The 27,875-nt window shown below is 40.3% G+C and overlaps 1 protein-coding gene across 4 annotated transcripts; it reads left to right on the forward strand.

Annotated features, from left to right (window-relative positions):
• The first annotated feature begins 235 nt into the window (after positions 1 to 235).
• On the forward strand, positions 236 to 27,875 carry sp1 (sp1 transcription factor). 4 transcript variants are annotated; one of them, XM_079482814.1, is made up of 7 exons: positions 243 to 352; positions 938 to 1,020; positions 2,130 to 2,212; positions 11,023 to 12,232; positions 22,304 to 22,442; positions 22,648 to 22,841; positions 26,843 to 27,875. In XM_079482814.1, exons 3-7 carry the CDS (start codon positions 2,144 to 2,146, stop codon positions 27,130 to 27,132), a joined length of 1,902 nt encoding a protein of 633 aa, XP_079338940.1. In that variant the 5' UTR covers positions 243 to 352; positions 938 to 1,020; positions 2,130 to 2,143; the 3' UTR covers positions 27,133 to 27,875. The 4 variants fall into 4 exon arrangements, with proteins under 4 accessions (XP_079338938.1, XP_079338940.1, XP_079338941.1 ...); XM_079482815.1 differs by lacking the exon at positions 2,130 to 2,212 and having other exon boundaries at positions 251 to 352; positions 11,023 to 11,551; positions 11,633 to 12,232; XM_079482812.1 differs by lacking the exon at positions 2,130 to 2,212 and having other exon boundaries at positions 236 to 352.

The raw sequence follows: 27,875 nt of genomic DNA on the forward strand, positions 1-27,875 counted from the left end.
CAAAGAGATATAAAGAAAACATCAGTAGCTTTTCTTTGTGTTGTTAAAATGCTTGTAACTGTCAAGAAATAACAAAACGATACTTAATGTTTAAATCGTCATGTGAAGTTCTGCTGAACGTCACTTTCACACACATGCAACTGATATGAAAAAGTTTCTATGCGTGGACATGAAGGAGTCAAATCAATGACTCTCATTGGCTAGGGAGAAAACGACTGGTCTTCTGATTGGCTCAACGCCTCATGCGCTCGGAGTCCCTCCCTTCTGTTCATCATGTTCGGTTGAGTAGTGTTAGAGTTCATGTCAGACTTCAAGACGCGTGAAAAACTCGCGCCTTCACGCACTATGAGCGGTAAGATTCCTTTAAAGTTCACCTTATATCAACTGCCACCAACAAGAGACGGAACGACAGTCAGATAGTGTTTGCTGTCGTGTATTTCAGGAATTTTAATGCGACTTTTATCTTACTAACGTTAGTCAAACACTGACACCGTTGACCCCCCTCCAAAACTCGAGCTAATGTACCTCATGCCTGACGGATATATTACAACATTCACGCGATCGTCGCAAACTGAACACTTTTACTTTTACTATTGTTCAGTCAGGGAGGGAATTAAGTTAGTCGACTGAATGTTGAGCTGTTCTATAAGTTGTGAAAGTTTAGATGATCGACATTCGCTACATAAAATCGTTAAATGTCGATAAAGAGCGATTTACGACGCATACAAGCGATCGCGAGATTCTGATGATGTTCATGGAAAAGTTGTTTTCACGTGTGACTAAGTGCCGCCGCACGCGCGCGCGCGCATCGCGATCAGCTCGTGTTAGATTAGATTGACGTTAGTTCATTCACTTGATCAAGTGCACACTACACAGACAGTGAGAGAGTTTCACTTGATATTGAGTTTGTGTTGTTGTTCTTGTGTGTTTGTGTCAGATCAACAGCAGGATGAAATGGCCGCGCTGGGGGAAAACGACACGAGCTTCATTCAGAAGAGAAACTCCGTCAACACCGCAACAGTGAGTTCATGACTTCAATAACATTCATCATTTGACATTTCTTATGTCTCCTCATCAACTCAAACCCGATGTGTTTTATTCGGCTCTCACACACACACACCAGCATTTGTTGTTGTGTATGTAGACATGTTTGAATGTGTGTCACTTCCTGCTTTCAGCAGCTTCACACACGGACTGTGGGAGGGAACACCAGCAGCTACTGAACCAGGGATCCTAACTTTAGTACAGGTGTTCAGATTGGGTGTGATGGGCAGGCCGGGTATATGTGACTCTGCCTGTGAAATCCAGGCTCAAAATCTAATTATGCGATGATGAGCATCAAAGTTTGATGTCAGTCTTTAACATGATAATACTCGTGTTGAAATCATATAAAAATATCAAGATGATATTCTCACAGAATGTTCTGTACATTAAATAGGATGCTTTTGTTTAAGGGATAGTTCACTCAAAAATGAAAGAACCTCCTGTCATATCAACACAAAAGATGATATTTTGAAGGATGTTATTAACCAAACAACTTCAGTACCCATTTATTTCTGTTGAATGGACACTAGGGGCCGGCTCACATCCAAAATCAACCGTTCTTGTTTGACGCCTAAAGCCTGGTTCAATTGAGTAGTGTGAGCGCTCCCAACCGGCTAACCATACCCTGGCCCGCTTGAAAAGGGGATCGAGCTCGATATGTTGGGCTCCAATGTGGATGGGATTGTGTGATCGCAAACCGTGTCGGAGTGTGAAACTTTTAGGGGCCATTTCATGAAAATCTTTTTCCATGTTTAAGTGCTATAACCGGGTTTCTGGTGCATCTGGAAAACTCTGAAACCGTGTAAAATGACAACCCAGGAACTTGTATATGTCAGCCTATCTCTTCAAGCCTGTGAGAAAATGAGCAGTTAAGGTTTCGTTCCCTTTCTGACGTAGGCAGCCAGTCTTATTATAATATTACCAATCCTTTTTCTGAACTTGTCCACCCATGGCGCTGCTACCATTTTAGTTTTCGCAAGCGACATAAGTGAATTAGTTGCGACACCATGGCAAAAGTAAGCGAAGCATGCTAACTGTTCTGTTGTTGGCTGCACAGAACACTGTTTCTGTTCCCATTCTCACAGGAGACAAGAGAGCAATGGATTTTATTACGTTTTCAATGGAAATCCTCCAGACTGAACGAGGCAAAGCTGCAAATAAAGACATTGTAAGTACAGGTATCTTTAAGTAAGACCTCAGGGACCTTTGTCAACTCAAAAGTAGATAAAATGTCACTGTGACACATTTGTCTGTTCATTCATAGAAGTCAGTGTGTATGGCATGTGAACACGCGACGGGGTTATAATTATGCCCCCCCTTTTTCGAGTTATTCTGTGATCCATACACACATGGCATAGCATCAAAGTTTAAGATACGTCTGTCTGGGAAGCTCAAAAGCAGCATGTTACTAGTTAGTTTCAAGGGAAATAATGTTTTTTGACAAATAACCCTGCACATGTGTCTACTCTCGCAACCCAGCAAAAAAAAGTTCAGGCTCAGGATTTTTGTTTTGCTTTAACCCCTGTATCTAATGTGGCTTGGTTAATGTATTTAACACTCGAAAAATTTCAGTCAGGCTTTAGATCGCATCATAGCACTGAAACTGCGCTCGTTAAAATTACAAACGACCTGCTTATAGCATCAGATAAAGGTAACATCTCACTCCTGGTCCTGCTTGACCTTAGTGCTGCGTTCCATACCGTAGACCAGGGGTTCTCAACCTTTCGCAAGCTGGGCCCCCCCAAAGCTGGTTAGTTGCAGTTGGGGCCCAGTTAACCCCAGATCCTCAATTCTTGGCAGAACACACAAATAAACTAAATTGACATACTGCAGTTACATTTCAAAATGTGGCGTTTTTATATTTATAATATTTGAATACAGTTCAGCAACATAAATGGATTTGAACGAATCGTTTGAATGAACGACTCGATGACTCACTTAATAAAACCGCTTATCACCTGCATTTGCGCTCACTATCTCACTATACTATTTTGTTAAATCGGTCCAAACACATTTTAATTTTTATTCAGGAGTTATGTATATACAAAACTATAACTTTTTATGACAGTAGTTTAGTGATTAAAAAAATTGCAAGTTTTTTTCAGTATTTTTCCTCCCATCCTGTAGCCTGATCGCGCCCCCCGGGAGATTGTCCACGCCCCCCCGGGGGGGCGCCCAGGGGTTGAGAACCCATGCCGTAGACCATAACATACTTCTAGATCGCTTACACATTTATACCAGTATTGAGGGACAGGCACTAGAATGGTTCAGATCTTACTTGTCAGACAGACTTCAATTTGTCCATTTAAATGGAGAATCATCAAATCTAACTCAAGTAAATGATGGATTACCTCAGGGATCGGTTCTGGGACCCGTGCTGTTCTCCATATACATGCTGCCCCTCGGAAACATTATTAAAAACATGGAATTAGCTTCCATTGCTATGCAGATAATACTCAGCTATATATTTCATCAAGACCAGATGATTCCCCCCCAGCTATCCAAATTAGCAGAGTGCATTGAAGATATACAACATTGGATGACCTGTAATTTCCTTCTTTTAAATTCTAATAAAACAGAAATATTACTTATCGGACCAAAGACACGCAAACCGAATATTTCTGATTATAAACTGCAAGTTGAAGGATGTATGGTTACTCTAACAAATACAGTAAAAGATCGAGGCGTTATATTAGACAGCAACCTGTCATTTCGAAATCACATCTCAAATGTCACAAAAACAGCCTTTTTCCACCTAAGAAATGTTGCCAAATTGCGAAATATTCTATGTGTTGCTGACGCGGAGAAGCTTATTCATGCATTTATGACCTCAAGACTTGACTACTGTAATGCACTACTTAGTGTTTGTCCTCCATCATCAATAAACAAACTAGAGTTAGTTCAGAATGCAGCTGCCAGAGTTCTAACCAGGTCCAGAAAATACCATCACATAACCCCAATGTTCTCAACCCTTCACTGGATACACATTAAGTATCGTATTGACTTTAAAGTTCTTTTAATCACTTATAAAGCCTTAAAGGGTTTAGCCCCTACCTACCTAACAGAGCTTCTATCACACTACAACCCATCACGCTCTCTAACATCTCAAAACTCAGGACTTTTGATAATACCTAGAATAACTAAATCCACCAAAGGGGGTCGAGCTTTCTCATACGTAGCACCTAAACTCTGGAATAACCTTCCTGATATTATTCCAGGATCAGACACACTCGCCCAATTTAAATCTAGACTAAAGACACATCTTTACAGCCAAACATTCACTTAATGCTAATATGCTAAATAAACCACCAGGAGAAGCTGACATCAGATATTATTTACTAGAATAATTTAATGTATTATATAAAACACCATGTAGCGTGTTTTACCCGTTTTTTTGTGTTTTCTTTCCGTTTTTACCCTGTAAAGCTGCTTTGGAACAATGCAAATTGTGAAAAGCGCTATATAAATAAAATTGAATTGAATTGAATGTCTGATCTAAATGTTCTGGTTCACAATTGCACTATGGTGACAAAATAAACAGGAGGTCTTACTGACCCGCAACGACAATTATTTAGCAATTATTTAGGTACATTTACAATAATAACATCACCATTTTCAAATAAACATCACTGACAGTTTGATAACATCATAACATTTATTGCCGGTGCAAAAGGGATATTGATTTAGTGCAAAAAACATTGGCAAATCAAATAATTTTTATTAACATTGATTCAACGTTCCAGAAACAGGGATGTAACCAGTGACATTTGAGGTTAAAGTTTCAACAGCAGGTCCGGCCCTGTGACGGGCTAAATTAAAGTCTCCGTGTGAGCAAAAGCAGCAGGTGAGAGAGGATGTAGTTAACCTCTTACGAAAGTAATTTGCTGTGCGCGTCAGCATCAGCAGTGTGCTCTGTTCTTATCGGCATTAAAATGCCATCATAGGTATGCATACATTACATTTAGTCATTTAGCAGAAGCTTTTATCCAAAGCGACTTACAAAGTGTTTGGGCAGCAATAAGCGATATGTCATACAAAGAGCAATAGTACAATAGGTGCTAATATGCTTATAGAAAACAACTTGTTTGCTGTTCAAAGACGAGATACAGCATTTCTCTTTTGCTTTATGTAACCCTTTTTTCATGTTTTGTCCTTGGAAGCACAGGCTCACAGCCCTGACTGCGTTTTCTTCTGAAAAGTACTTGAGTGAAATACTAAATTTTTATACACCTCTGGAATGCTTAGTACAACGATTGGCTTTTTGATATTAAAGGACGTGGATGTGATTTACAAGTATACAGATATGTTTGCTCGCATATCACTCTCATATTACTATGATGTTATTAGAAGATCAGTCTGAAGTTAAACACACCTAATAAGTCAAAAAATTAACATTATGATGGATTCCACTATGTTGAGAGAGATTCAGTCTCTGCAGGATTTTGCGATCACAAAATGTAACGCATAATTAGATAAAATTCCACGGAATTTGTGATAACTTGCAAAGTTGAGAGATTATTGCAGATGTTTCATCTTAATTCGGCCGTAGATGTGCCATGTGACAATCACATCGCTCATTCAATCAAAATCTGCTCCAAAAGTAAGATAGAAAGATAGAAATGTCTATAACGCTTACAATTTCCTTCGGTCTGTTGAAGGCGTTAGCTGTAAGGTTGCAGGCTAGTTGCTCCGCTTCACCAATGTGTGTGTCCCGTTCTTAAACAACACACATGGAAACGACATAAATCCATCTGATGTATGAAGAGAGCTGACATTTCAGTGTCAATAAACATTCATCAATCAATTTAGCGCTAATTTCTTAAAATTCGTGGCATGAACCCATAAACATTATAGCAGAGATATTTTCACAACCGTTAAAAATCATGAATCGCCACGAAACGAAAGGTGATTGGTTGCTTGACCTGTCAAAGGCACCTCTTGGTTGGACCTTTAACTTAAAGCAGCCAAGGTTTCCAGACCTTCAGAATGAATCTGCTGCATGCCTTTTTTAATAGGAAAGGCATAAATGTTTTCAATGACAGAATTCTCATTTGTTATATCCTGGCTGTGTTTTCACAGTATCATAGACCTGGGTGATATTCTCTTTAGTCAGATCGTGGTTCACCGATGGTCTTATCGAGGGACAGGGCAATTTATGCATTTACAGGGCTCAATATGCGATTAAATGGTTGCATTATGCAACCGGTTTTCCAGACAGCGCAGGCCTTTTCTTCAAGTTCTCACGCGTGTGCGACCTACAAATTATGTTCTGGTAGTTGTTTCAGGTGTAAAGACGAGTAAAACGCAAACCCGCCTCTAGTGCAGTCAACTGCGTGCCATTGCGCAGGTCACTCACGTGTCTGTTTCCCGCGGCCGCAGACAGGCACAGTTCAGGTTGGTATTGACAAGTTTACACACACAAGGTGAGCGCATTACTACTTGCTGTGACGGATTTCTTGAGGCTGAGTATTAGTGCTGCACGATTAATCATATCGCAATCGCGATGTCAGGTTATGCGATTACATGACAGCGAAATGATGGGATTATATGTTCATCCATTGTAAGAGATATATGCCCATTTTCTATGCGAGAGAAAAAAACCAGTCGTCTTGTGTGGCGCATTGCTTGATTACGTTACTTGCGGTGCGCAGTATGGAGACGGGAGAATTAGATGCAGAGCAGACCGACACTGAACTAGTGCCCAGAACAAATGCTTCCTCTATTGTTTGGCGATATTTTGGTTTTAGGATATCAGACACTGAGCACAGAGAGGTACTATGCAGCAATAGCAAAACTAAAGTTGTAAATAAAGTACTAAATAGAATGTTTTAGAAAGAGGATTCAACCAGTTGGTTGAGTAACAACAATGATTATAGAGGTTTAAGTTTTACAGAGTGAACCACACATTTATATCCAGTTTCTTTTTCAAAAGAGTTCATAAAAGTATATGTTACAATCTGCTTAAATATCCGTTTGTTGGGATCATTTTCCTAAAAATGTGTACATCTGTATTTATGTTCTATTTGTTTCATTTACCTGTGCTGTTGAGAATATATATATATAAGTTAATTTTATTCATTAATGTAAAGACGTTACTGCTATTTAATTTTATAACATTTAAATTTGTAAACGTTGTGCAATTCTAGTTGTTGTTGCTAGTTTGAACTGTATATCTCAGTTGAGAAATACAAATTTCAGCATTTTCAGTTATCTGTGTGTGCATTTTCCTTGATAGCAACCAAGTGGAGTCATTATACCCAGTTTATCATAATCGCACATCACAATTTTTACATCAATAAACGCAACATTTTGCGGCCCTACAGAGTATGAAGGATTTGATATTTGAGACGTTTAAAATGAAACTAACCACGGAGGAGTTCAGGAAACGTCATTTATCAGTTAAATCCTTTCACAGCAAGAACAAACAACAGGCGGATGCTCTTGTTAAGTTTTATTTGTCGTTATATTTACATGTGTTGTGAACATGAGAAACAAGAGTCCTTAATACGCAACAAAATCATCGTAATAATGAAATAATACAAGACCTTTCATTTTGCATTAATGTGTCACACTGTAAACCATTAAATATATACTTTTTGACAAGCACAATTTCTGTTGGTTCAAATGAATTCAGATTACAGTCTCTCTATTTAGCACCAATCAATAACAAAGCTTCTCTGTAGACTCGGCCTCTTTAAATACGCTGAACCAAATCTGCTGTCATCCAGTAACTTCTTATAAAAATGTGATTAATTGCATTGCATGCTTTTTGAGTCAAGGGCTACAGGTTTGCTCCTAGTAAAAAAAGTGAATCTGGAGCCCTGCTTTATTTTATGACAAGCTGGATTTGTGTACAAAAAACGGCCATGTGTGATCGCACTTAGCATTCTACATACCCGCAAACTTGCAGCTTTTCATCGAAATTCACCTTTTTGAATCCAAATATGCCATTTTTGTCAATTGTATATATCCGAAGAGTTTTTTCCCAGAGTAGGGGGGAGCGCTTGGTGATCTATAAAATGTGAGTCCTTGGGTGCATACTTTGAACATTCAAAACACAGCGTGGAAAGCACATTATAAACGTCATGTTTGCGCCTGTTAAAAGCATTGCTTAAAGGGAGCAGTGAGCTCTTATAACTTGCATCAATCATGTCCTTCACTTTATCTCTCTTTTAACATCAGTCGCACACACTTTATTTTCTGCTAACCTTTAGTCACGTCCTGATAAACTCGGTTAGACATATTCTCTGTCAGGAAAGGCAAGTACACGAAGGAGCCCATATTGATTTTTATTCGTTGATGTCATGTAAGAGAGTGGCACTTAGCGTTGAGGGCGCAGCTTCACGCAACTTCAGCATGTTTAAACTATTTTAAATAGTAAAATAAACAATTTAAGGGGAATCCTGAAAAATCGATTTGTGGCGGGCTGCAAAACACTGCTTTGTATTGGGAACATTTCATGTACATTTAAGAAGTTTAATTATGACTTGGATCATTGGGATAGCGAGACGAGGACAATGAACTTAATTTTTATGTCTTATATTTCAAAATCAGACAGAACCAATTCCGACTCATTATGCCGGCAGCACAGGTCTCATTTGTGTATAAATTTCACTATACATCATGTGATCAGCTAATGCTCCATGGGTGTCACATGGTGCACTTGAAAAACTTGCAGGCCAAAAGACTGAAGAAATAAAATTTGAACAGCAAATTGTGGCTGTTGTGACCGTTTTTTTAATTAGAGCAAATATTGTCTTTTCTCTCGTCAGCGTGAGCCAGAATGCATAAAATTACTATATTTTTCTTATGGGGAGGATGCCCGCAGACCCATCGCACTGCACTCAAAACCGTTGAGATTTCCTCTGCCTTCGTGGTCAGAGCAGGCGCTAGCAATCCTAAAGTCATGGGTTTGATCCCAGGGATTGCACATACAGTAGTCAGAAACAAATGTATAATACAATGAAATCTAAGTCGCTTTGGATAAGTGTCTGCCAAATGCATAAATGTAATTATGTGGATATGCAAGAATGTAAATGTAACCCTAATGTAAACAGAACAGTAGAAAACCTACTACTTTGTCAGAACATGTAGGGTATTTTTGACATGGAACTTAATTACTAAACAAAGTATTATAGTATATATCTCTTAGGTTTTGTGCAAGGAAAACTAATTCTAAATCTGCAAAATAAATTAATTCAATAAAAAATAACCAAAGATTGGAGTTAAGCATGAATCGTACAGCAAACTAGCTCACAACTATAGTGTTATGGCGAAATAATTTGAAAACAAATCAAGTATACATTAAGTATATACATACATTATAATTGATCAACAATATTTACTTTATAGTTTTATGTGCATTTGTATATTGCACATCTGAATAAAAAATGTTATGTAACAATTAAAAATCATTTCTTTTATTTAAATGAGCAGATCATCACCGGTGTTTAATCTGGATGATGTGTTTGTTAAAATTACTACACGTTTAAAATTGCTATAACATTTTTCATGCATTACCTTGATTGTCAATCATTTAATTGTAGGTGGATATTACTGTAACAAATCTGACATAACATAGTCACAATTTAAGAACCTTTTTCCCAATAAAATTCAAACAAAGCACTCACCAATGGCCAGATGAAGTCTGTGACCAAAACACTGCATCCTGCTGCCATTGTCAGTCGTTATAGCAACCAGCCCCTTCTCATCGAGTTTCTAGTTCACAAGTGCATCCTGTAAAGCTTCAGCGATGTGGTCTTTGGGAAAATAGCTGGTTTGGAGACACGCCGTTGTCATTTCCCAGTCTTCAATAAAATGTATTGTCAAACTCGGACATGGCTCGCATGTTCTGCTTGACCATATATCGGCTGTCAGTGCGAAATTAGTTACTTTTTCGAGCCGGTCCGAAAGTGCCAGTCTGACATCAGTGCGACTGGGTAACTCGTTTAGGATTAGGGTTAAAAAAAGACATTTTCGTAAGGCACGCTGCAGGTAACTGAAGCTTCCTATGAGCTTTGTTTTCATACAGAAAACGTTTTGGGCTGCTTGGACTTTGTGCTTTGTCTGCTACAACATCAGCCGCAAAGTTCTAAGCACTCATCATATTGCACTTTATGGTGATTTTGGAAGATGGAAGAGATTTGTTGTGCTTCCACATTTTGACATAACCTTTTTTTGGCATTGTTTACAGATCGCTTGTTGTTGCTGCTCATCAGATATTTAAATCTGATGAGCATTTCCAAATAACTGAACCATTGTGTTTTTTACAAACCAGATCATCTGCTGTGTGGACTGGCACTGCGGCTTCCTCCATGTCATAAGCAAACTTGTAGAGTGGACAGGCGAGGTCCGCACTGCACATGTCAGACACTACAGAGCCACTTCAAGTCGAACACACCGTCGACATTAACGATATTGTCTAATTCTGCACCACGTTGAAAAAAGATATCGATATATCTTAGCCCTAGAATACGGTGTGACACCACGAGAAACGCAGTGCCACCATTTATTTTAGAACTGCAACCTACCTGGAGTCTCCTGATTCAGGTTATTAGTCTAATAAGCCAGTTCAAAAGTTTACATCCACCTAATATTGTGTGTTGTTACCTAGGCAATCCATGACCGGTTTTGTGGAAGTTGCTGAAGACTTTCTTGTTTGTCCTGAGCCATTACCCTGTCCACTGACCTGAAGAAAAATCTTCTTTGCTTTTCCAGCATCTTCTGCATATTTGACCTCTGTCACCGTGTGATGTTGACATTCATCTTTTTAAATCAAGAGCTATCAAGTAACTCATGCTCATTTAATGCAAAACATTTGTTTCCTTATGTACAAGAGGACAATCAGGCCTTCTATCGTGTTAAAATAACTTATCGAGGGCAAACTTTGTCTTTTGAAATTCCTCTTATGTTTGTTACATGTTTCAAATTCTGCATGTAAACTTATGTGATCTTTATGTTTTCATTTTGTGTTTGTAGGACTCACAGCAGCCATCACCTTTAGCTTTGCTGGCAGCGACCTGCAGTCGGATTGATGAAAGTGATGCGGTGGACCAGCAGCAGCAGCAACATCACAGCAGTAACGGCTGGCACATGGTCCCGACAAGCACTCAGACTGTCACCAGCTCCACTAACACAACCTCTCCCACAGAGGCTGAGAAAGGCCAACAGATGACGTCCATGGTTCACCAGCAACAGCAGTATGTGATGACATCATCACAAAACCTACAGGGTCAGCAGGTGCTCACGGCCCTCTCTGGTGTCATGCCAAATATCCAGTATCAGGTTATCCCACAGTTTCAGACGGTGGACGGGCAGCAGCTCCAGTTTGCTCAGACATCTCAGGATGTGTCGGCCGCATCAGCCGGGCAGTTTCAGCTTGTGTCCTCGCCCAGTGGTAACCAGCAGCTCATCACCACCTCCACCAACCGAATGGCTGGCACTGGTAACATATTAACCGTTCCGGGTCTATTTCAACAAGCTATACCTCTACAGAACTTCAGTCTGGGTAATGCTATGCTGCCCGGTCAGGCGCAGTTCCTCACCAATGTGCCGGTCCAAATGAATGCTAACATCACGCTTCTTCCAGTCGGTTCCGCTACTGCTGGAAGTGCTGGAGGCGACGTGAGCTCTGGAGGAACTTTAGCGACTTCTCACCTGCTGCAGAACGTATCGTCTTCGGGCCCGGGAGGGTTCTGCCCCACATCTAGCAGCACGCAGGTGGCTACGTCGTGCGGCGTTACGTTTACTCATAGCAGTAATGGTGATATGGCGAAAAGCTTTCAGAATGAGAACAGAGAGGGACAGAAAGCGGGTCAAACTCAGATCCTCATTCAGCCGCAGCAGGTCCTGCAGGCTGTTCAGCCGGCCCCCGCTGTTTCGGCCGGAGGTCCGGTGTTCGCCACGCAAACGCTGTCTCAAGATGGACTACAGAATGTCCAGATCCAGACCATCGCCAATGGAAGCCCCATCCTGATTCGAACAGTGGGTCCAAACGGTCAGGTCAGCTGGCAGACCCTTCAGCTGCAGAGTCCTGCTAATACGCAGATCACACTGGCGCCTCTGCAGCAGGCCAGTGCAACGGGAACCGTGCAACTGTCCGGCCTTCAGACCATCAACCTCAATGCGCTCGGCAACCCGGGACTTCAGATGAATCAGCTTCAGAGCGTTGCCATCGCCAGCAATACAGGTTTGTCTGTTTTCTGTCACCTTTTGTAGGTTATCTCATGTCTTACAGTGCTGTGTGTGGAGAATGGTTTCAATCTTGCTGAACAGACAAGGCTTTTCTTGGGCATTTATTTGTTTTCTAATGTGATGCACAGATGAGCAAGTGTTAAAACTCACATTGTAGAACTGAAGAAATGTGTCTTCAGTGTGAAACAACTATATTTATATATATATATATATATATATATATATATACACACACACACATACACACATACACACACACACAAACTATATTTGTTTAGAGCAGGCGTTTTCAAACTGGGGGCTGCTAGAGGGAGCTAGGTGGCCCACGGAAAACTTGAAAGAACAAAATTAATTGACATAATATATATTTTACCAAATTTATTTCTAGCCTAAATATTTACATTTTACATTTATTCATTTGGAAGATGCTTTTATCCAAAGCGACTTACAAGTAGTTTTATACAGTGACACATTACTGCAGAGCAATCAGGGGTAAGGTGCCTTGCTCAAGGGCACTTCATATATTAATAACCAAGTCTACATACAGATTTGTTCCTTATAAAAGTGGGTGTACAGTTGTTTATGCCATTATCCCAAAATACCTTTCGCTATTTACGTTTTGCACGTACAGTATGTTGAACGTAGCAAAATCGGCGCCGTACTGTATGTAATGTGCTCATCAAATGATGGAAAGATTTTAAAGACTCCCGCTACTGCAACGACAAGCTTGTGTCAGTCTGACGCGGTGAACGCTATGCAAATATATGACAAACATTACATCACGTTTGGTTTTAAATGTATGTTAAAGCAGGGAATGGAGAGGCAGATCGACGGTAGTCAAAAATGTTGGCGATAGCTGATTCATTAGACAATAGTTGGCTGTTTGCCAATAAATGTTGCAAATTAATATTACAAACACGCAGGCCTCCAGACTAACTTTTTTTTTACTAGGTGCACTGTAGACTGAGAATTTTAGGAGCGCAAGTAAATTATTATTACTGATACTAACAAATAAATTACTGGATGACACCAAATTTGGTTCCTCTAATTTCAAAAGAGGCCGAGTCTACAGAGAAGCTTTGTTATTGGTTGGTGCTAAATAGAGAGACTGTAATCTGAATTCGTGGTTTACAGGGTGACACATTAAAGCAAAATGAAAGGCTTGTGTTTTGTTCTTACAAGGGCTGGACGATACATTGAATTTTCATCGTCATTGCGATATGAACTCGCAGCAACAGACAGCCTCACACGATGAATAAGGGAAAAGAGTTTATTACATGCGCTAATTACGTTTGACCGTTCACGTTTAGCCCTGAAGACATGGTTGGCGTGTTCATGCTATTTCCTGCACCAGAGCCCAATAAGGCAGCGTGGAATAAGCGCCGCAGATCTCCGCAAGAAACTTCAGCGCATTATTGACAAATATACAAACACAAGCCCATCACGATGATGCGCTGTTTGGCTGTGACCGATTTAGTCTGAGGACGAACAATGTAATATTTGAGTTGTTTAAAACGAAATGAGCCATGGAGAAGTTCAGGGAACGTAATTTATCCGTCTATAACTTGAGACACCACCGGATCATTTAAAATCCGTTCAAAGCGAGAACAAACGATATGAAAATCTTTACATTGTGTTGTGAACATGAGGAAAAATGTCATTATTACAAACTAAAATCAACATAGTAACGTATTAACACAAACCCCTTTGTTTTTGCTTTAAACTCTATATGCAATAAAATGTTCACTCTTTCATATAGTGTATATATAATATATGAATATGGTCTTTACATGCACAATTTTTCTTTTGGTTCAAATGGTCTGGTGTTTTCAGAGTTTAAACAGTCGTTTTAAGCATCAATCAATAAAAAAGCTTCTCTGTCTCTTTTTAAAAAAGCAGAACCAAATCTGCTATCAACTTGCTTTAAAGTATACAGTATAGACAGGCAGCGTTTTAAGACTATATTTCAACACATTTACACACAATTATATTTGTGGACAAATGAAAACACATTTGATACTATTCCAGAGAATATTCCCAAATGTTAGTGCAGAATTATCATGAAAAGTCTGCAGATTCCATATGTACTCGCTTATGAGGAAAAACAACAAACCTGAGTGAGCAAAACCTATGAGGGGAAAGACGTACAAACAACAGGAAACTAAAAGTAGTTTCAAGTTCATGTTATGAGGCTCTTAAAAAACTATTTGGCGCCTGGTTTTTTCTCCATAGTAGCCTTTGGATCCTTAATTGATTTTTTTTGTCTGGAGCCCTGGTGAAAGTAATATTTTGTCTACATAAAAATACTGTAGTATACTATATACTTTGATTCAGTGGGAATAGGCTGTTCAATGTTTAGGTATAGATAACATTCACATTTGAATATTTATCGCACGTCATATCGTCATCGCAATATTAAACAATGTTATGGCACTTCGCAGCTTTTCCTCATATCGTGCAGCCCTAGTTCTTACTATGATTTTATTGTGTATTAAGGACACTTTTCCTCATGTTCACAACACATGTAAATATAACATCGCCTGTTGTTTGTTCTTGCTGTGAACTGAGTTAAAATGACCCAGCCCGGTCTCAAGTCATCCACAGATAAATGACGTTTCCTGAACTCCCCCGCAGTTAGTTTAGTTTTAAACTTCTCATATATCTAATCGTTCGTCCTTGGGTTCAAGTAATGTGCAACAGCAAACATTGACTCGTAATGCGCTCACGTTGTGTGCGTGTGTAAACGTCTTAATGACGACCTGAATATTGAACGTCCACGGCAGTGGGAAATATCAGTGACACTTGAGTTAGCCCTTCAAAATGCCATCATTTATATGCAGTCTTGTGCCCTGAACACACATTGCGCATTTCATCGTGCAAGAGAGCTGCATTGCAAGCTACATGGCTTAGCCAGAGAGAGTTTGTAATGTATGGGGTCTGAGTTTTCTGCATGCGAGAGAAGTTGTAAAGTGCTCCGGCTTTTCCACGCGTCAGAAAGAGTTACGTGCAGGGTTTGAGTTTTCAGCACATGAGAGAGCTTGTAATGCACATGTGCAAGTGGACAACATGTGCATTTTTTACAATTACTTGCGCATGTATGACCTGCAAATTTGGAATTTCTTCCAGTTGTTATTTCATGTGGAAAGATGAGTAGATTAGGGATGTTCATATTAATCGTTTAACCGTTAACCGATAGTAAAACCCTATGACCGATTAATATTATCAGTAAGGGCTGGGCAGAATATTCTGTTCCGAGATTTTTCTATTCCGTGTATTCCGCGGAATGTAAATAAGTGGGCGTGTTTAACTCGGCGCTCTGCAAATTGGGCGCTATTCTGAAAAAAACTAATGAATGAATCCACCCGTAACAAATGAACCTATCAAACATTCTTTTGACCTTCTTTCAGTCTGTAGTTTAGTGATCCGCTCCAGTCCGGTGATTCTTCTCTCACCCGCAGTGCTCGTGCAGGGATCTGCTCCAGCATAGAAAAAAGCTCATTCTCAACACAGAAAAAAGCTCATTCTCAAAACGTATTGCTGTTAATAGCTTTAATAAAATTTAACTTTAGGCAAGCCAAGGTGAAACTTGCATAGAAATGCGCGATGATGCTCGCCGCGTGAGTGCTTTGATGTGACGCGCTTACATCCAGTTTTGGGAGATGCGTGAGGAGTAAACATAGAGAATAAACAAACCTAAAGACAGAGAGCAACACACGAATATAACTACAGAAGATGAACAAGCGGTGTCGGATGATGCGGCTGCGCAAGCGCGGGCATAACAGTTAACAGGCTGCGGTCCAGATTATCCCTGCAGCATGTGGAAATGCTCCTTTTTTTAAATATTTTAAAATCTTAATTTGTTAACTATTTAATTTATTTCTTTTTTCAGTTTAGGTTTATTTAGAGTTTATTTATTGTCGAAATTTTGAAATGATATTCTTCATTTATATTGTGAATAATATTATGTTTGTTTGTTGTTATCAAGGTTTTCTTGTGATCGTTGAAGTCGTTTACATATTTAATGTTTCTGTTGCCAGGCATAAAATAATACAGACAAATGTTTATAATCATATGTCAAGTCAGTAATAATGATTGCTGCTTGTAAACGCTGTTTTGTAATCATTCATTCACTTACAAGTCATTTTAAGCTGCTGTTTGGTTATGAATGTGCTGCTTCCGCCGCTCACTGAAAGGAAGAGACGCAGAGGAATATTTTTCCACTTAGTTAATGTTTTACCAATGTGAGCACGCGACGTGGGGGTCTGATTAAGTGACAGATGGAGGCATTGAAGAATCAGATCCAGAAACAATGCCTCAAACAATGTTATCGCTGTGTTATTATGAAAAAAGTCAAAAATTTTCAGGTCGTTTTTAAACTATGGCGAGACAAATTAGACGTTGGTGCGCCGTCATGGTCTATAATACCTTGTTTATATACGAGCCTGGCTCCGCCCCGCGAGTCCCCATTGATCCTGCGTGGGTTTTCCTGAATGGATGATTTATGAGGGAAACATGCGCCTTTTCCTCCGGTCACTTGTGATTACGTTCTGATGCAAGAATATGATTGAATGCTTCCAACTTGACATAAAGGGGAATTACAATTCGGCCTTATTGTAAATTTACGGCCTTCAGATTTATTCTCGCCTTCAGCCGATTATTCACACATGCGCACAAATGCTTCCTAATAAATGTAAATAAATATATATATTGTAGGGCTGGAGCAGAATATTCGGTTATTCAGATTTGCACCGATACCACTTTTTAAGGATCGAGTACGATATCGATACTTTTTCCCTGGTACTTGCCGATACCGATACTGACACCGATGCAAGGTTTTTTTTGTTTGTGGCAATTTTCTAAGAACAACACAATGAGACTAACGAACATATCAGCATCTTTATTTTTAACAACTTCAACTCATATTATGAAAAAATAAATAAATCTTATGTGCTTATCAAAACTTTTCAAAGCCAAAATTCACAGTGTCCAATAACCTCCAAAGCGCAAAACCAAGGATATAAGCATGCAGATTGCCATGCCTGGGTCGTCATCATTGATTTCGAAAAATATTTCCACACTGCTAAGCGCAAATGAAGCATTAAGAGAGAGTGATTTACATGTTAAGTCAATGCAAAGACGCGATAGACCTACTTGTGGTGCGATTCACGCGAATGAGGCGAGTTGAAAAATCTGAACTTTGGCGAAAATTAGCACCGCGTTAATCAATCAGGCACCTGCTGATGGGACGTGATTATGACATAGCGAGCGGAGGCAGAAATCTGAAACGACAATGAAGGACTGCGCCTCTGGACCCAGACACGGCGCCGAACAAGTCTATATGTCTATCTTCAGCCTTCCATAGCACATAATACGCAGCTACCTGCTCAACAAAATCCATGTCTGCCATTTCGCAACAAGACTGAAGCCGCCTGCCGGAAGCCCCTCCCATGACGTGAATTTCACTCGCGAATGAAGCGAGTAAACCCAAAATGTTCAAGCGTCCAACTACACACGAATAGCACGATTTAGGTGTGAACTCTATGACATTGTGTCTGCTACGGCAGGTGTCTCTGTGTGCACTGGAACGTCCTGTCAATTACGTCACGTGAGGTATCGGTCTTTGGTATCGGGGAATTTTTACGAGTATGAGTACATGAGCTTGGTATCGGGCGGTATCGGTGCATCCCTAATTCAGATATTTGTTTGACACTTATATGCATGAGCCACGTCCGGTTGGTTGGGGTGGCGGCATCGCTACAATATTTAGAAACTTTCTTACTGTAACTTCCTTCGTTCGTTCTTGGGCTAGTTTAATTTGTTTGCTTTGTGTGCGCGTGTCATCTTAGGGCTGGGCCAAACGCCAGCATTGTTATTTAAACGGAGATTAGTGTTCAATCTGTAGGAGAAGCAATTTAGCAGCAGAAGTGTACAGAACTGTGTAAGTGTATTTAAATTGTGTCTTATTGAGTTTAAGTACTGTGTTAAACTGAGAAATCGCTTTGTATTTACTTCCGCTCTGTCACGTGGTGAAACCGCGGGTAGTATCGTTCCTTCGTTTGTTCTTGGGCTAGTTTAATTTGTTTGCTTTGTGTGCGCGTGTCATCTGAGGGCGGCTCCACCGAGCCCGTGACACCGACAGGGCACTTGAGTATTGCACTTCTTTTGTACCTTTTTTGTTTCGTATCAACACTTGCACTTTTTGTCTTACTTGTTTGCACTAATACTTATTCCTTTATTGTTATCTTTAATATTTCTCCCTATTTTCTTTCTGCTTCTCTTAAATATGTGTTTTAAAATCCTTTCTGTTATCACAACACGTAAATCATCTGCCGCATGCCGAAGGCGACGCAATGCTAATAATCTTCACAATGTATCACTGCTAGCAACTGCCCCTTCTACTTTCCCAATAGGATTGTGGAACTGCCAATCTGCTGTGAACAAAGCTGATTTCATTACAGCTTTTGTTAAACATTCTGGTCTTTCCATTGTAGAACTTACAGAAACATGGATCAAACCAGAGGACTCTGCCACTACAGCTGCCCTCTCCCATAACCACACTTTCTCCCACAGCCCTCCCATCACAGGAAAGGGTGGAGGCACCGGTCTACTCATCCCCAAAGACTGGAAATTCAATCAGCTAACACCCATGTGTGACAACAGCTCCTTCGAGTTTCATGCTGTTACTATCACCCACCCTGTTAAAAGTCATTTTGAAGTTATATATCGTCCCCCAGGTCAGCTTGGACATTTATTGGAGGAGCTGGATGTGCTTCTTTCATCCTTCCCTGAGGATGGTACTCCTCTGGTGGTACTAGGTGACTTCCACATCCACATTGGAAAGCCACAGGCTGCTGACTTCGTCAACCTGACCGCATCATTTCTCATCGAGCAGGTTTCCACATCAGCAACCCACAAGTCTGGAAACAATCTAGATCTAATCTTCACAAGGTACTGCTCCACTCATCACTCTCAGGTCACCCCGCTGCACACGTCTGATCACTTCTTCGTCACCCTCGATCTCGACTTCACTGCTCCGGATATCGCAGATGTCTTACCGATGGTCACCTTCCGGCGCAACCTGCGGTGTCTCCCTCCCTCCTGTTTTTCCTCTGCTGTCTTCTCTGCACTCCCCCCCCTCTGATGAGCTCCCTCTTTTGAATACAGACAATGCCACAGCCACTCTGTGTTCCACGCTTTCATCCTGCTTGGACAACCTATGCCCTATGACATCTGGACCAGCCTGTGCATCCCCATCGGCTCCCTGGTTATCGGATGTACTGCGTGAGCATCGCGCCAGCCTCCGGTCAGCTGAGAGAAAATGGCGCAAGTCAAAAGACCCCCACACCGCTTAAGAAACCCACCCTGGACCCTATACTGCTAGAAAACTACAGGCCTGTCTCCCTTCTTCCCTTCATCGCCAAAGCCCTGGAGCGAGTTGTGTTCAACCAGCTCTCCTCCTTTCTCTAGCAAAACTACCTCCTGGACAGCAATCAGTCTGAACTCAAGACCGGTCATTCCACAGAGACTGCACTGCTCTCAGTCATCGAAGCCCAGAGACTGGCAAAAGCATCATCCATGTCATCTGTGCTCATCCTACTGGATCTGTCTGCTGCCTTTGACACTGTCAATCATCACATCCTCCTGGCTTCTCTCAGTGCTATGGGTGTCTCTGGAATGGCGTTGCAATGGTTTAAGTCTTACCTCTCGGGTAGGTCATTCAGAGTATCCTGGAGAGATGAGGTCTCCGCGTCCCAACAGCTCAACACGGGGGTGCCACAGGGCTCAGTGCTTGGACCGCTACTCTTCTCCATTTACATGACATCCCTCGGCTCGGTCATTCAGAAGCATGGCTTCTCCTATCACTGCTATGCGGACGACACACAACTCTACTTGTCATTTCAATGATCCAACGGTCGCTGCTCGCATCGCGGCATGCCTGAGTGACATCTCGCTTTGGATGAAGGATCATCACCTGCAGCTAAACCTTGCAAAAACGGAACTGCTTGTGATCCCAGCCAACCCAAAGATTCACCACAACCTTGCCATTCAACTAAGCTCATCAACGATTACACCGTCCAGCACAGCCAGAAACCTGGGAGTGGTAATAGGCTTAACCTCACAAGTCATGTTGCCAGCACCGCCCCGTCCTGTAGATTCATCCTCTACAACATTACGAAAATTAGACCTTTCCTATCGGAGCACTCTACGCAAGTCCTAGTCCAGGCTCTTGTCTTGTCCAAACTGGATTATTGCAATGCGCTTCTGGCTGGACTTCCTGCTTGCACAATCAAACCTCTCCAGATGATCCAGAATGTGTCGGCAAGAGTGGTCTTCAATGAACCGAAGAGAGCGCATGTAACTCCGCTCTTCATCAGGTTACACTGGCTCCCTGTTGCCGCCCGCATAAAGTTCAAAGCTATGCTCCTGGCCTACAAGACAAACACCGGATCTGCACCATCGTATCTCCACTCGCTAATGCAGATAAGTTGCTGTTAGCAGCTCGCTACGGCTAGACATTAGAGTTTTTTCACTTAAAAGCACTGAGCTAGTTGATCGCTGTTTTTGGTTCGAGCTCATCTCAACACATGCCTAAGCAGTGCCTCTGTGCTGGCACGGTAAGCGTCAGTGGTAGCGTTAGCCCTCGTGTGAAGACCGACGAGAGAAAAGAACTGCGACTACCTGCGTGACTCCACCGAGCAAAGACACCTGCAATGCACATTAGTATATTTAACATACCTTTTGCTTTTTATTTTTTTCTATTGTATACTACTATCATGTGTTTCGAGTTTATTCCCGTACTCCATCAGACAGGATCTGCGCCGGCATACTTTCACACCCTACTACACTCCTACACCCCATCAAGAACAGCAAACGAGCGGCGCCTTGTAATGCCTTCTCATAAGGGCACTAAATCCCTTTCCTGCTCATTCTCCTTCACAACTCCTTCTACTTCTAAAAACTACTTAAACACACCTCTTTGGCGAATACCTGACAGACAAATGAAAAAAACTACATTAACCCTCTTCTCTCAACAGGTAGTTGTTTAGCTTTTGGTGAAACTAGTAACTTTGTATTCGCACCTATTGTACTATTGCTCTTTGTATGACATATCGCTTATTGCTCCCTGAACTCTCTGTATGTCGCTTTGGATAAAAGCGTCTGTTAAATGACTAAAGGTAAATGCTGTTTTGTAATAGCTCACTCACTCACAAGTAAGCTCAGCTGCGGTCTTGTCATGAATGTGCTGCTTCTGCCGCCCAATGAACAGCTAAGACGCCGAGAGAGACATTTTTCCGACATGTAACCGACACACCACTGCTCTAATGAAATGAGAAAACGGGGAGAAACCTTCAGATTTCTCACTCACTTTAACGCGACCTCTGGTATATAGTAAACTGACTGACGGCTAAAAATACTTTATTAGGCTGCACGATTGTTAAAAGATTGCGATTTCGATTCAAACCCCCACACAATCTCATTAATGAAAATCAACGATTCTCTTGTGTCTATTACAGATGCTGTTCATATAATTCAAATATCATCAAAAAGTTGATTTATTTCACTAATTCCATTTCAAGAAGTGAAACTTGTATATTATATTCATTCATTACACACAGACTGATATATTTCAAATGTTTATTTCTTTTAATTTCGATCATTATAAATTTTGTCAGCTGTGGCCTAGTGGTTAGAGAGTTGGGCTTGTGATCAGAAGGTTCTAATCTCAGTGTCAGCAGGTCATGACTGAAGGGCCCTTGATCAAGACACCTTACCCCTGATTGCTCTGCAGTAATGTGACACTGTATAAAACTACTTTTAAGTCGGTTAAAAGCGTCTGCCAAATGCGTAAATGTATATATGACCAGCACCTGTACACTAAAAACATAACGCTTCAATCTGTGTTGGTGCTGCAGCTGACGCAGAGAAAGCTCATCACTGGGTATGAAACAACGTCTTTTCAATCATTATTTTGTACGTCAATGACCCACTGATGATCCATAATTCCAGTCATCTGCAGTAGTTATTAGAATGAAAGAGTCATATTAAAATGTGGTGTGTTGTGCAGGTGATGCTGGGGGTGGAGATGCTATGGAGGACGGCAGCAGTGTGATGGATGAGAATGCAGAGGGCAGTCCCACACCGGCCAGCAGACGAACACGCAGGGAAGCGTGCACCTGTCCATACTGCAAGGACGGAGAGGGACGGTAAGTCTGCTTTTATAAGGGTTCCTCAAATCCTGAAGGGGGGCGGGGGGTGTGTGGGCCAATGCCAACCCTGATCAACACAATGTTGGACATAACTTTAAATTATTTTTATTTGTACAATGCAGCCTCATGAAAACAAATCACTAAAAGCGCTTAGTTGTCATTAAAGGTGTCAACTCTTTTTTTCTTCTTTTCTTTATGGCAGCAATGACCCCAGTAAGAAGAAGCAGCACATCTGTCATATTCCTGGGTGTGGGAAGGTCTATGGGAAGACGTCTCATCTGCGGGCACACTTGCGCTGGCACACTGGAGAAAGACCCTTTGTTTGCTCCTGGTCCTTCTGTGGGAAACGCTTCACCCGATCTGATGAGCTGCAGCGACACAAGAGAACACACACAGGTCTGTTATCTTCAACCACCAGACAAACACTTCTACTCCATCACTCCCTTCTATCTGTCTATCCCGTCTGTTATCCATCTATCTAACCCTCCACCTCATCACCAGTCCCCTCATACATTTATCCATTCATCAGTCTGTCCATTACTCACCCCTTCTGTCCATCATCTATTGGTTCATCCATCAGTTAATCCCTTACATCCATCCATCTGTCTCTCCATTCCTTTATCCCTGCTTCATCCCCAGAACATTTTTTCCTAAGACTCTAAAAAACAGATCTAAAAAACTGCCATACCCAACCCAAGATACAAACTCTTGTGGCATACCCAACACCCTGCTACTTTAAATAATGAACATTAGAGCTGCAACTGATGGGTGTTTTGATCATCGATTAGTCGGACGGACAATCTTTTTTTTTATTAATCCATTAATTTGATAAAAACCAAAAAAATATATTTAGCTTTTAAAGGGATAGTTTACCTAAAAAAGACAATTCTGTCATAATTTACTCTCCTTCAGGTTATTCCAAACCTGTATACATTTCTTTTTACTGAACACAGTGGCATATCTTTGGAAGAATGTCAGGAACCAAACAGATCTCATCCCCCCATTGACTCGAATAGAATTTATTTCCCAGTGCAAACACCTCAGGCCGTTGTAACTCGTCTTTGGCAGGGAACAGTCTTTTTAAATGACCAATGTTAGAGGTTTAGATGTGATTTGATTGCTGTTGACAAAAAAATGAAAAGCAATGTTAAGTACTGAAGGGATGGCATTTGACATTAGCACACAGCATCAACCTATTGGATGGAACATTGTATAGGTGAATATGAAACTGGGTCAAGAATTGTGTAATTATAATGGTTTGTTTTGTGTTTCTAAGTGAAAAATATTTATTTTTGGCAAATAGTTACCTTTTTTAATGATGTAAGATCTTATTAATAACATTAAGGACTATTCTTGTGTATTTTTGGGCAAGGGTGCGTGCAGTCTTCCTTCTTTTTTGTCCTCGGCTGATCGCATACTTGAGTATTATTAACATTATTTGTTAACAAAATGAATATGACGCATGACATGATATAACCGTGTTGTAATCTAAATAAACACACACCTTTATTTTCCCGCCTTAAGTGAATGACACTCCATCTCTCAGAACTGCAACACAACTGACATTAAAGTCAAGTTTTTTTTTCGTATTCATATTCAAATTAATAATAGGACATAATATGCAATTAAACGTAATATTAGAAATTGCATTTATCTACACAAAATGCATGTGAACTTGATGCTATGTGCTAGCTAGAAAGTAGAACTCCAGTTGTGGATGCCCTCTTCCCAAATGTTTATTATAATAAATTGGCCCGCCCGTCCTAACTCTTGACCTTTTGCAATGTTAACCAATCAAATCTCAGGGAAAGTCCTAAATTCCAGCATAACCAATCAGAAAGAAAGGGTTGTCCTGCAGAGTTTAGCTTTAACTTGGCTCAACACACCTGTCTGGAAGTTGCTACTAAAGCCACTAGACGGCCCACAACCTTTAGCCAAATAAGTTCAACAGCTCATGCTAACGACCAATCGGAAGTATTACGGATCCTCCCATGTCCCTATAATAATCTCTAGGTGCGTTCCAAATCCTATTCTACGTTCACAATGAAAATTGCAAAAAATAAGTGCACTTTGAATACTTGAATGATGCACTTTTTCAACGGATAATACGAAGAGTGGAACACTTCAACTCACTCAAGGGTCACAGTTTCGCTTACGCAGCGGAAGTGAGGTGGGGCTATCAGACGCTGATTGAGCAAAACTCTCACGCAGAGTGATATCCCTTTTATCTGATGATGACTTAAGTAATGCTGGACAAAACACATGAAAACTACATTAAATGTACAATATATAAATTGATTATTATTCACACACATTGATTGATGTAATATGCGGTCGTCTGAGAAACCGATTTAGTATAAAACCATTTAGTATTCCATTCGGGAAGATACTACTCTTCTAAAATTCATACACTACATGGTTGAGTGCATAGTGTGTCATTTGGGACGCCGCTACCGTTCTACTCTGCGAGACCTTAATTAGCTTGTTCGGGTGTGTTTGATTAGGGTTGAAGCTAAACTCTGCAGGACACCGGCCCTCCAGGACCAAATTTGGACACCACAAAAATTATTGTTTTCATGACCGATCGTTGCTGGCGTGTCTGTGAACTAGTGAACTCATGCCCGTCACTAATTTCCAGGACATCTTCTGGGACACATAGGGCTCTATGAAATCCATTTTATTTGTTTCCAAATTCAGTTAAATTCTTTCCAAATTCCGTTTTTTCTGTTTTCATTTCTCCTACGCAGGACTGTATATTCACAGGTTGCTGTTTATATGGGTCTATACTACATCTATTGGTTATATAGTAGTATTATATAATAGTATTACATTTTCTATTTATTTCTCGCAGCAGCAACAATCTGCCTCTATGTATTGAATTTAAAATACCAGAAGTGAAATCAGTACAAAAAATGAATTGTATATAGTTTTAGATGATAACTTTTGTTCTTATTCTGTTTACGATCCCCAATTATTACTGAATTGCCTATAACAATGTTTAAAACGCTGCGATCTCGAATGTCCACAACACACATTTTCTTCCCACTGATCTTGTTCAGTACGGCTTCCGCGTGTGTTGCTCAAAGTTTTTTGGAAGACTGCACAGTCTCAGATTTTCTCTTTGACATGATCGTCTCAACTTTGAATAAATGTTTATTAATATGGTGTAATTCCGCGCCTTACTAACGTAACGTCATCACACATACGGCGCCTCATACAAACAGGGAATATTCATTTTATTTGTCAGTTAATGAAACCATGGCAAAGAACAGGTATTTGTAAATGGGTTATAATGGGTTTTGAAAATGATTTAATCCAAAATTTGCCAAATTCCATAACAATCCGTGTTATACAGTAAATTCCGTTTTTATGACTGGATTCCGCGATTCCGTCCGTGTTTTCTGCATCGCGGAAATCATAGGGCCCTAGACACAGGGCTTCTATGATTAAAAGGAATCAATGTCTAGTTCTTGCATGACATTATAAGAAATGGCCCACCAATGCACGCTCTCGCTGGGCATACTTAAGAATCCTCTCACTTATAGTACTATATATAGTGACAGACAAATAAAGTACACTAACTCTCTCTTTCTCTCAACAGGTAGTGGTCTAGCTTTTGTTGAAACTAGTAACTTTGTATTAGCACCTATCGTACTATTGCTCCTGTATGACATATCACTTATTGCTCCCTGAACTCTCTGTATGTGGCTTTGAATAAAAGCGTCTGTTAAATGACTAAATATAAATGTAGTTAAACTCCGCTAATACAGATTGTAATGAATCAGACAAAACATGCTTGTATACAGTATAAATACACAAAAATACACAAAACCATGCTTATAAATATCACCAGTCAATAAGCAGGCTAAAAGACCATACAGGTTGATATCTTAATCTTTTCCTTCAACAGTGGAATTGAAGTTAATGAATTATAAGGAACAAGAATGAAAATAGATTTTTGCGGAATTGATCAAATGCAAACGAGACCCAACTGTAACACAAATAAAAGATCTTTAAATCTAAAACTTAAAAGGTTTTAGAGTTTGTGGTTTATATTGGCTCACAGGGAGACACATTTTTTTATTAGGATGGTCTTCTCCATTTTATATTCTTAGCACAAAAAGAGAGAGTGAGATTAAGTGTGTTGTTTTTTCCAGTAAAGCTGCTTTGAAACGATACAACATTGAAAAAGGGTTATATAAATAAATTCAAATTTAATGTAAAATTATTGTAAAACAACTTTCATTCCAAATGTCTATTCCTGGATTTCAACGAGACGAAAATTGCATCAAAGTGTCAGTTTTAACGAATCAATAAATTAAGTAAACTGCTCAGCTGTTGAGTATTGTTACACCCCACTACTGTGTGCATTTCTAATCCGTATGAACTGTTTCCAGGTGAAAAGAAGTTCTCATGCCCGGAGTGTCCCAAGCGTTTCATGCGTAGTGACCACCTGTCCAAGCACATCAAGACCCATCTGAATAAGAAAAGTTCATCTGGGACTGTGAGTAATGCTGACAGTACCGTCTCCACCGCAGACGGCTGCGATACCAACGACATGTCCGGCCAGCAGCAGACGCTCTTAACCATGGACACGCTGTCTTCAGAGGGCTTTCCGCCCGGTAGCATCAATGTCGTGCAAGTCGCGGGTCTTCACTCCATTAATCTAAATAGCAATGGCTATTAATGAACATTGAGCGGAAGTGAGTGACATGTGTCTGGGATGTGAACGCATGGGAATTGCCTGTGACCGTTTCACACACAGAGAAAGAGAGAGAGAGAGAGAGAGGTGTTTGCCCTCCTCATCCCTTCCATGTATATTGTATACTGTCCTTTCTAATCTGAACCTGTATCATACATTGGGTTGAAATTTATCAACATGAACGCAGAAAGGTTAAAAACTGTGGGAGCGTGATAGCATAATTGTCTGTTTTAATCTTGAAAAGTGTACTCACAAGCCATCAGACTTTTGTGCATTAATCGCAGTAATAAAATACAACTTTGATACATTTCGCTTTTTTGTACATAAGTTATATTTTTTCTAAGTATAAAAAACTGCAAATTGATCTTTGTTTTGTGGATGTATGAATTATGCAGTCTTAAACGTTGCCATTTTTATATTCTGTATATGGTCTATAACGTGCTTAGTTTTTTCCTCGTCTTTCTAAACAGTTAACTTTTAAGTTACAGTAAACACATGCTGAATGTGACAGTTTTCTTGGTCGCTGTAGTCTTAAACAGTCATTTTAATTTATCAGGAACGTTTTTTTTCAGCCTGTTTATTAGTTTAAATACAAATGCCTTAAACTGCTTTAGAGAGATATTTTTATGAATCTGTCAACCAAAGCTATACACTTTTCATAATATGTTAACTCAGGTGAATGTTACTCTTGGTGTTAAGCACTCATAATTAAATTAAGATGAACTACA

The sequence above is a fragment of the Barbatula barbatula genome, assembly GCF_947034865.1.
Source record: "Barbatula barbatula genome assembly, chromosome: 20".
NCBI classification, from domain to species: domain Eukaryota; kingdom Metazoa; phylum Chordata; class Actinopteri; order Cypriniformes; family Nemacheilidae; genus Barbatula; species Barbatula barbatula.

Bases quoted from the DNA above. Each gene is read 5' to 3' on its own strand.
- sp1 (XM_079482812.1), top strand. From the start codon at position 301: ATGTCAGACTTCAAGACGCGTGAAAAACTCGCGCCTTCACGCACTATG. The intron at 1,021-11,022 runs GTGAGTTCATGA...TTGTGTTTGTAG, and splicing joins ACTCCGTCAACACCGCAACA to GACTCACAGCAGCCATCACC. The intron at 22,842-26,842 runs GTCTGTTATCTT...AACTGTTTCCAG, and splicing joins ACACAAGAGAACACACACAG to GTGAAAAGAAGTTCTCATGC.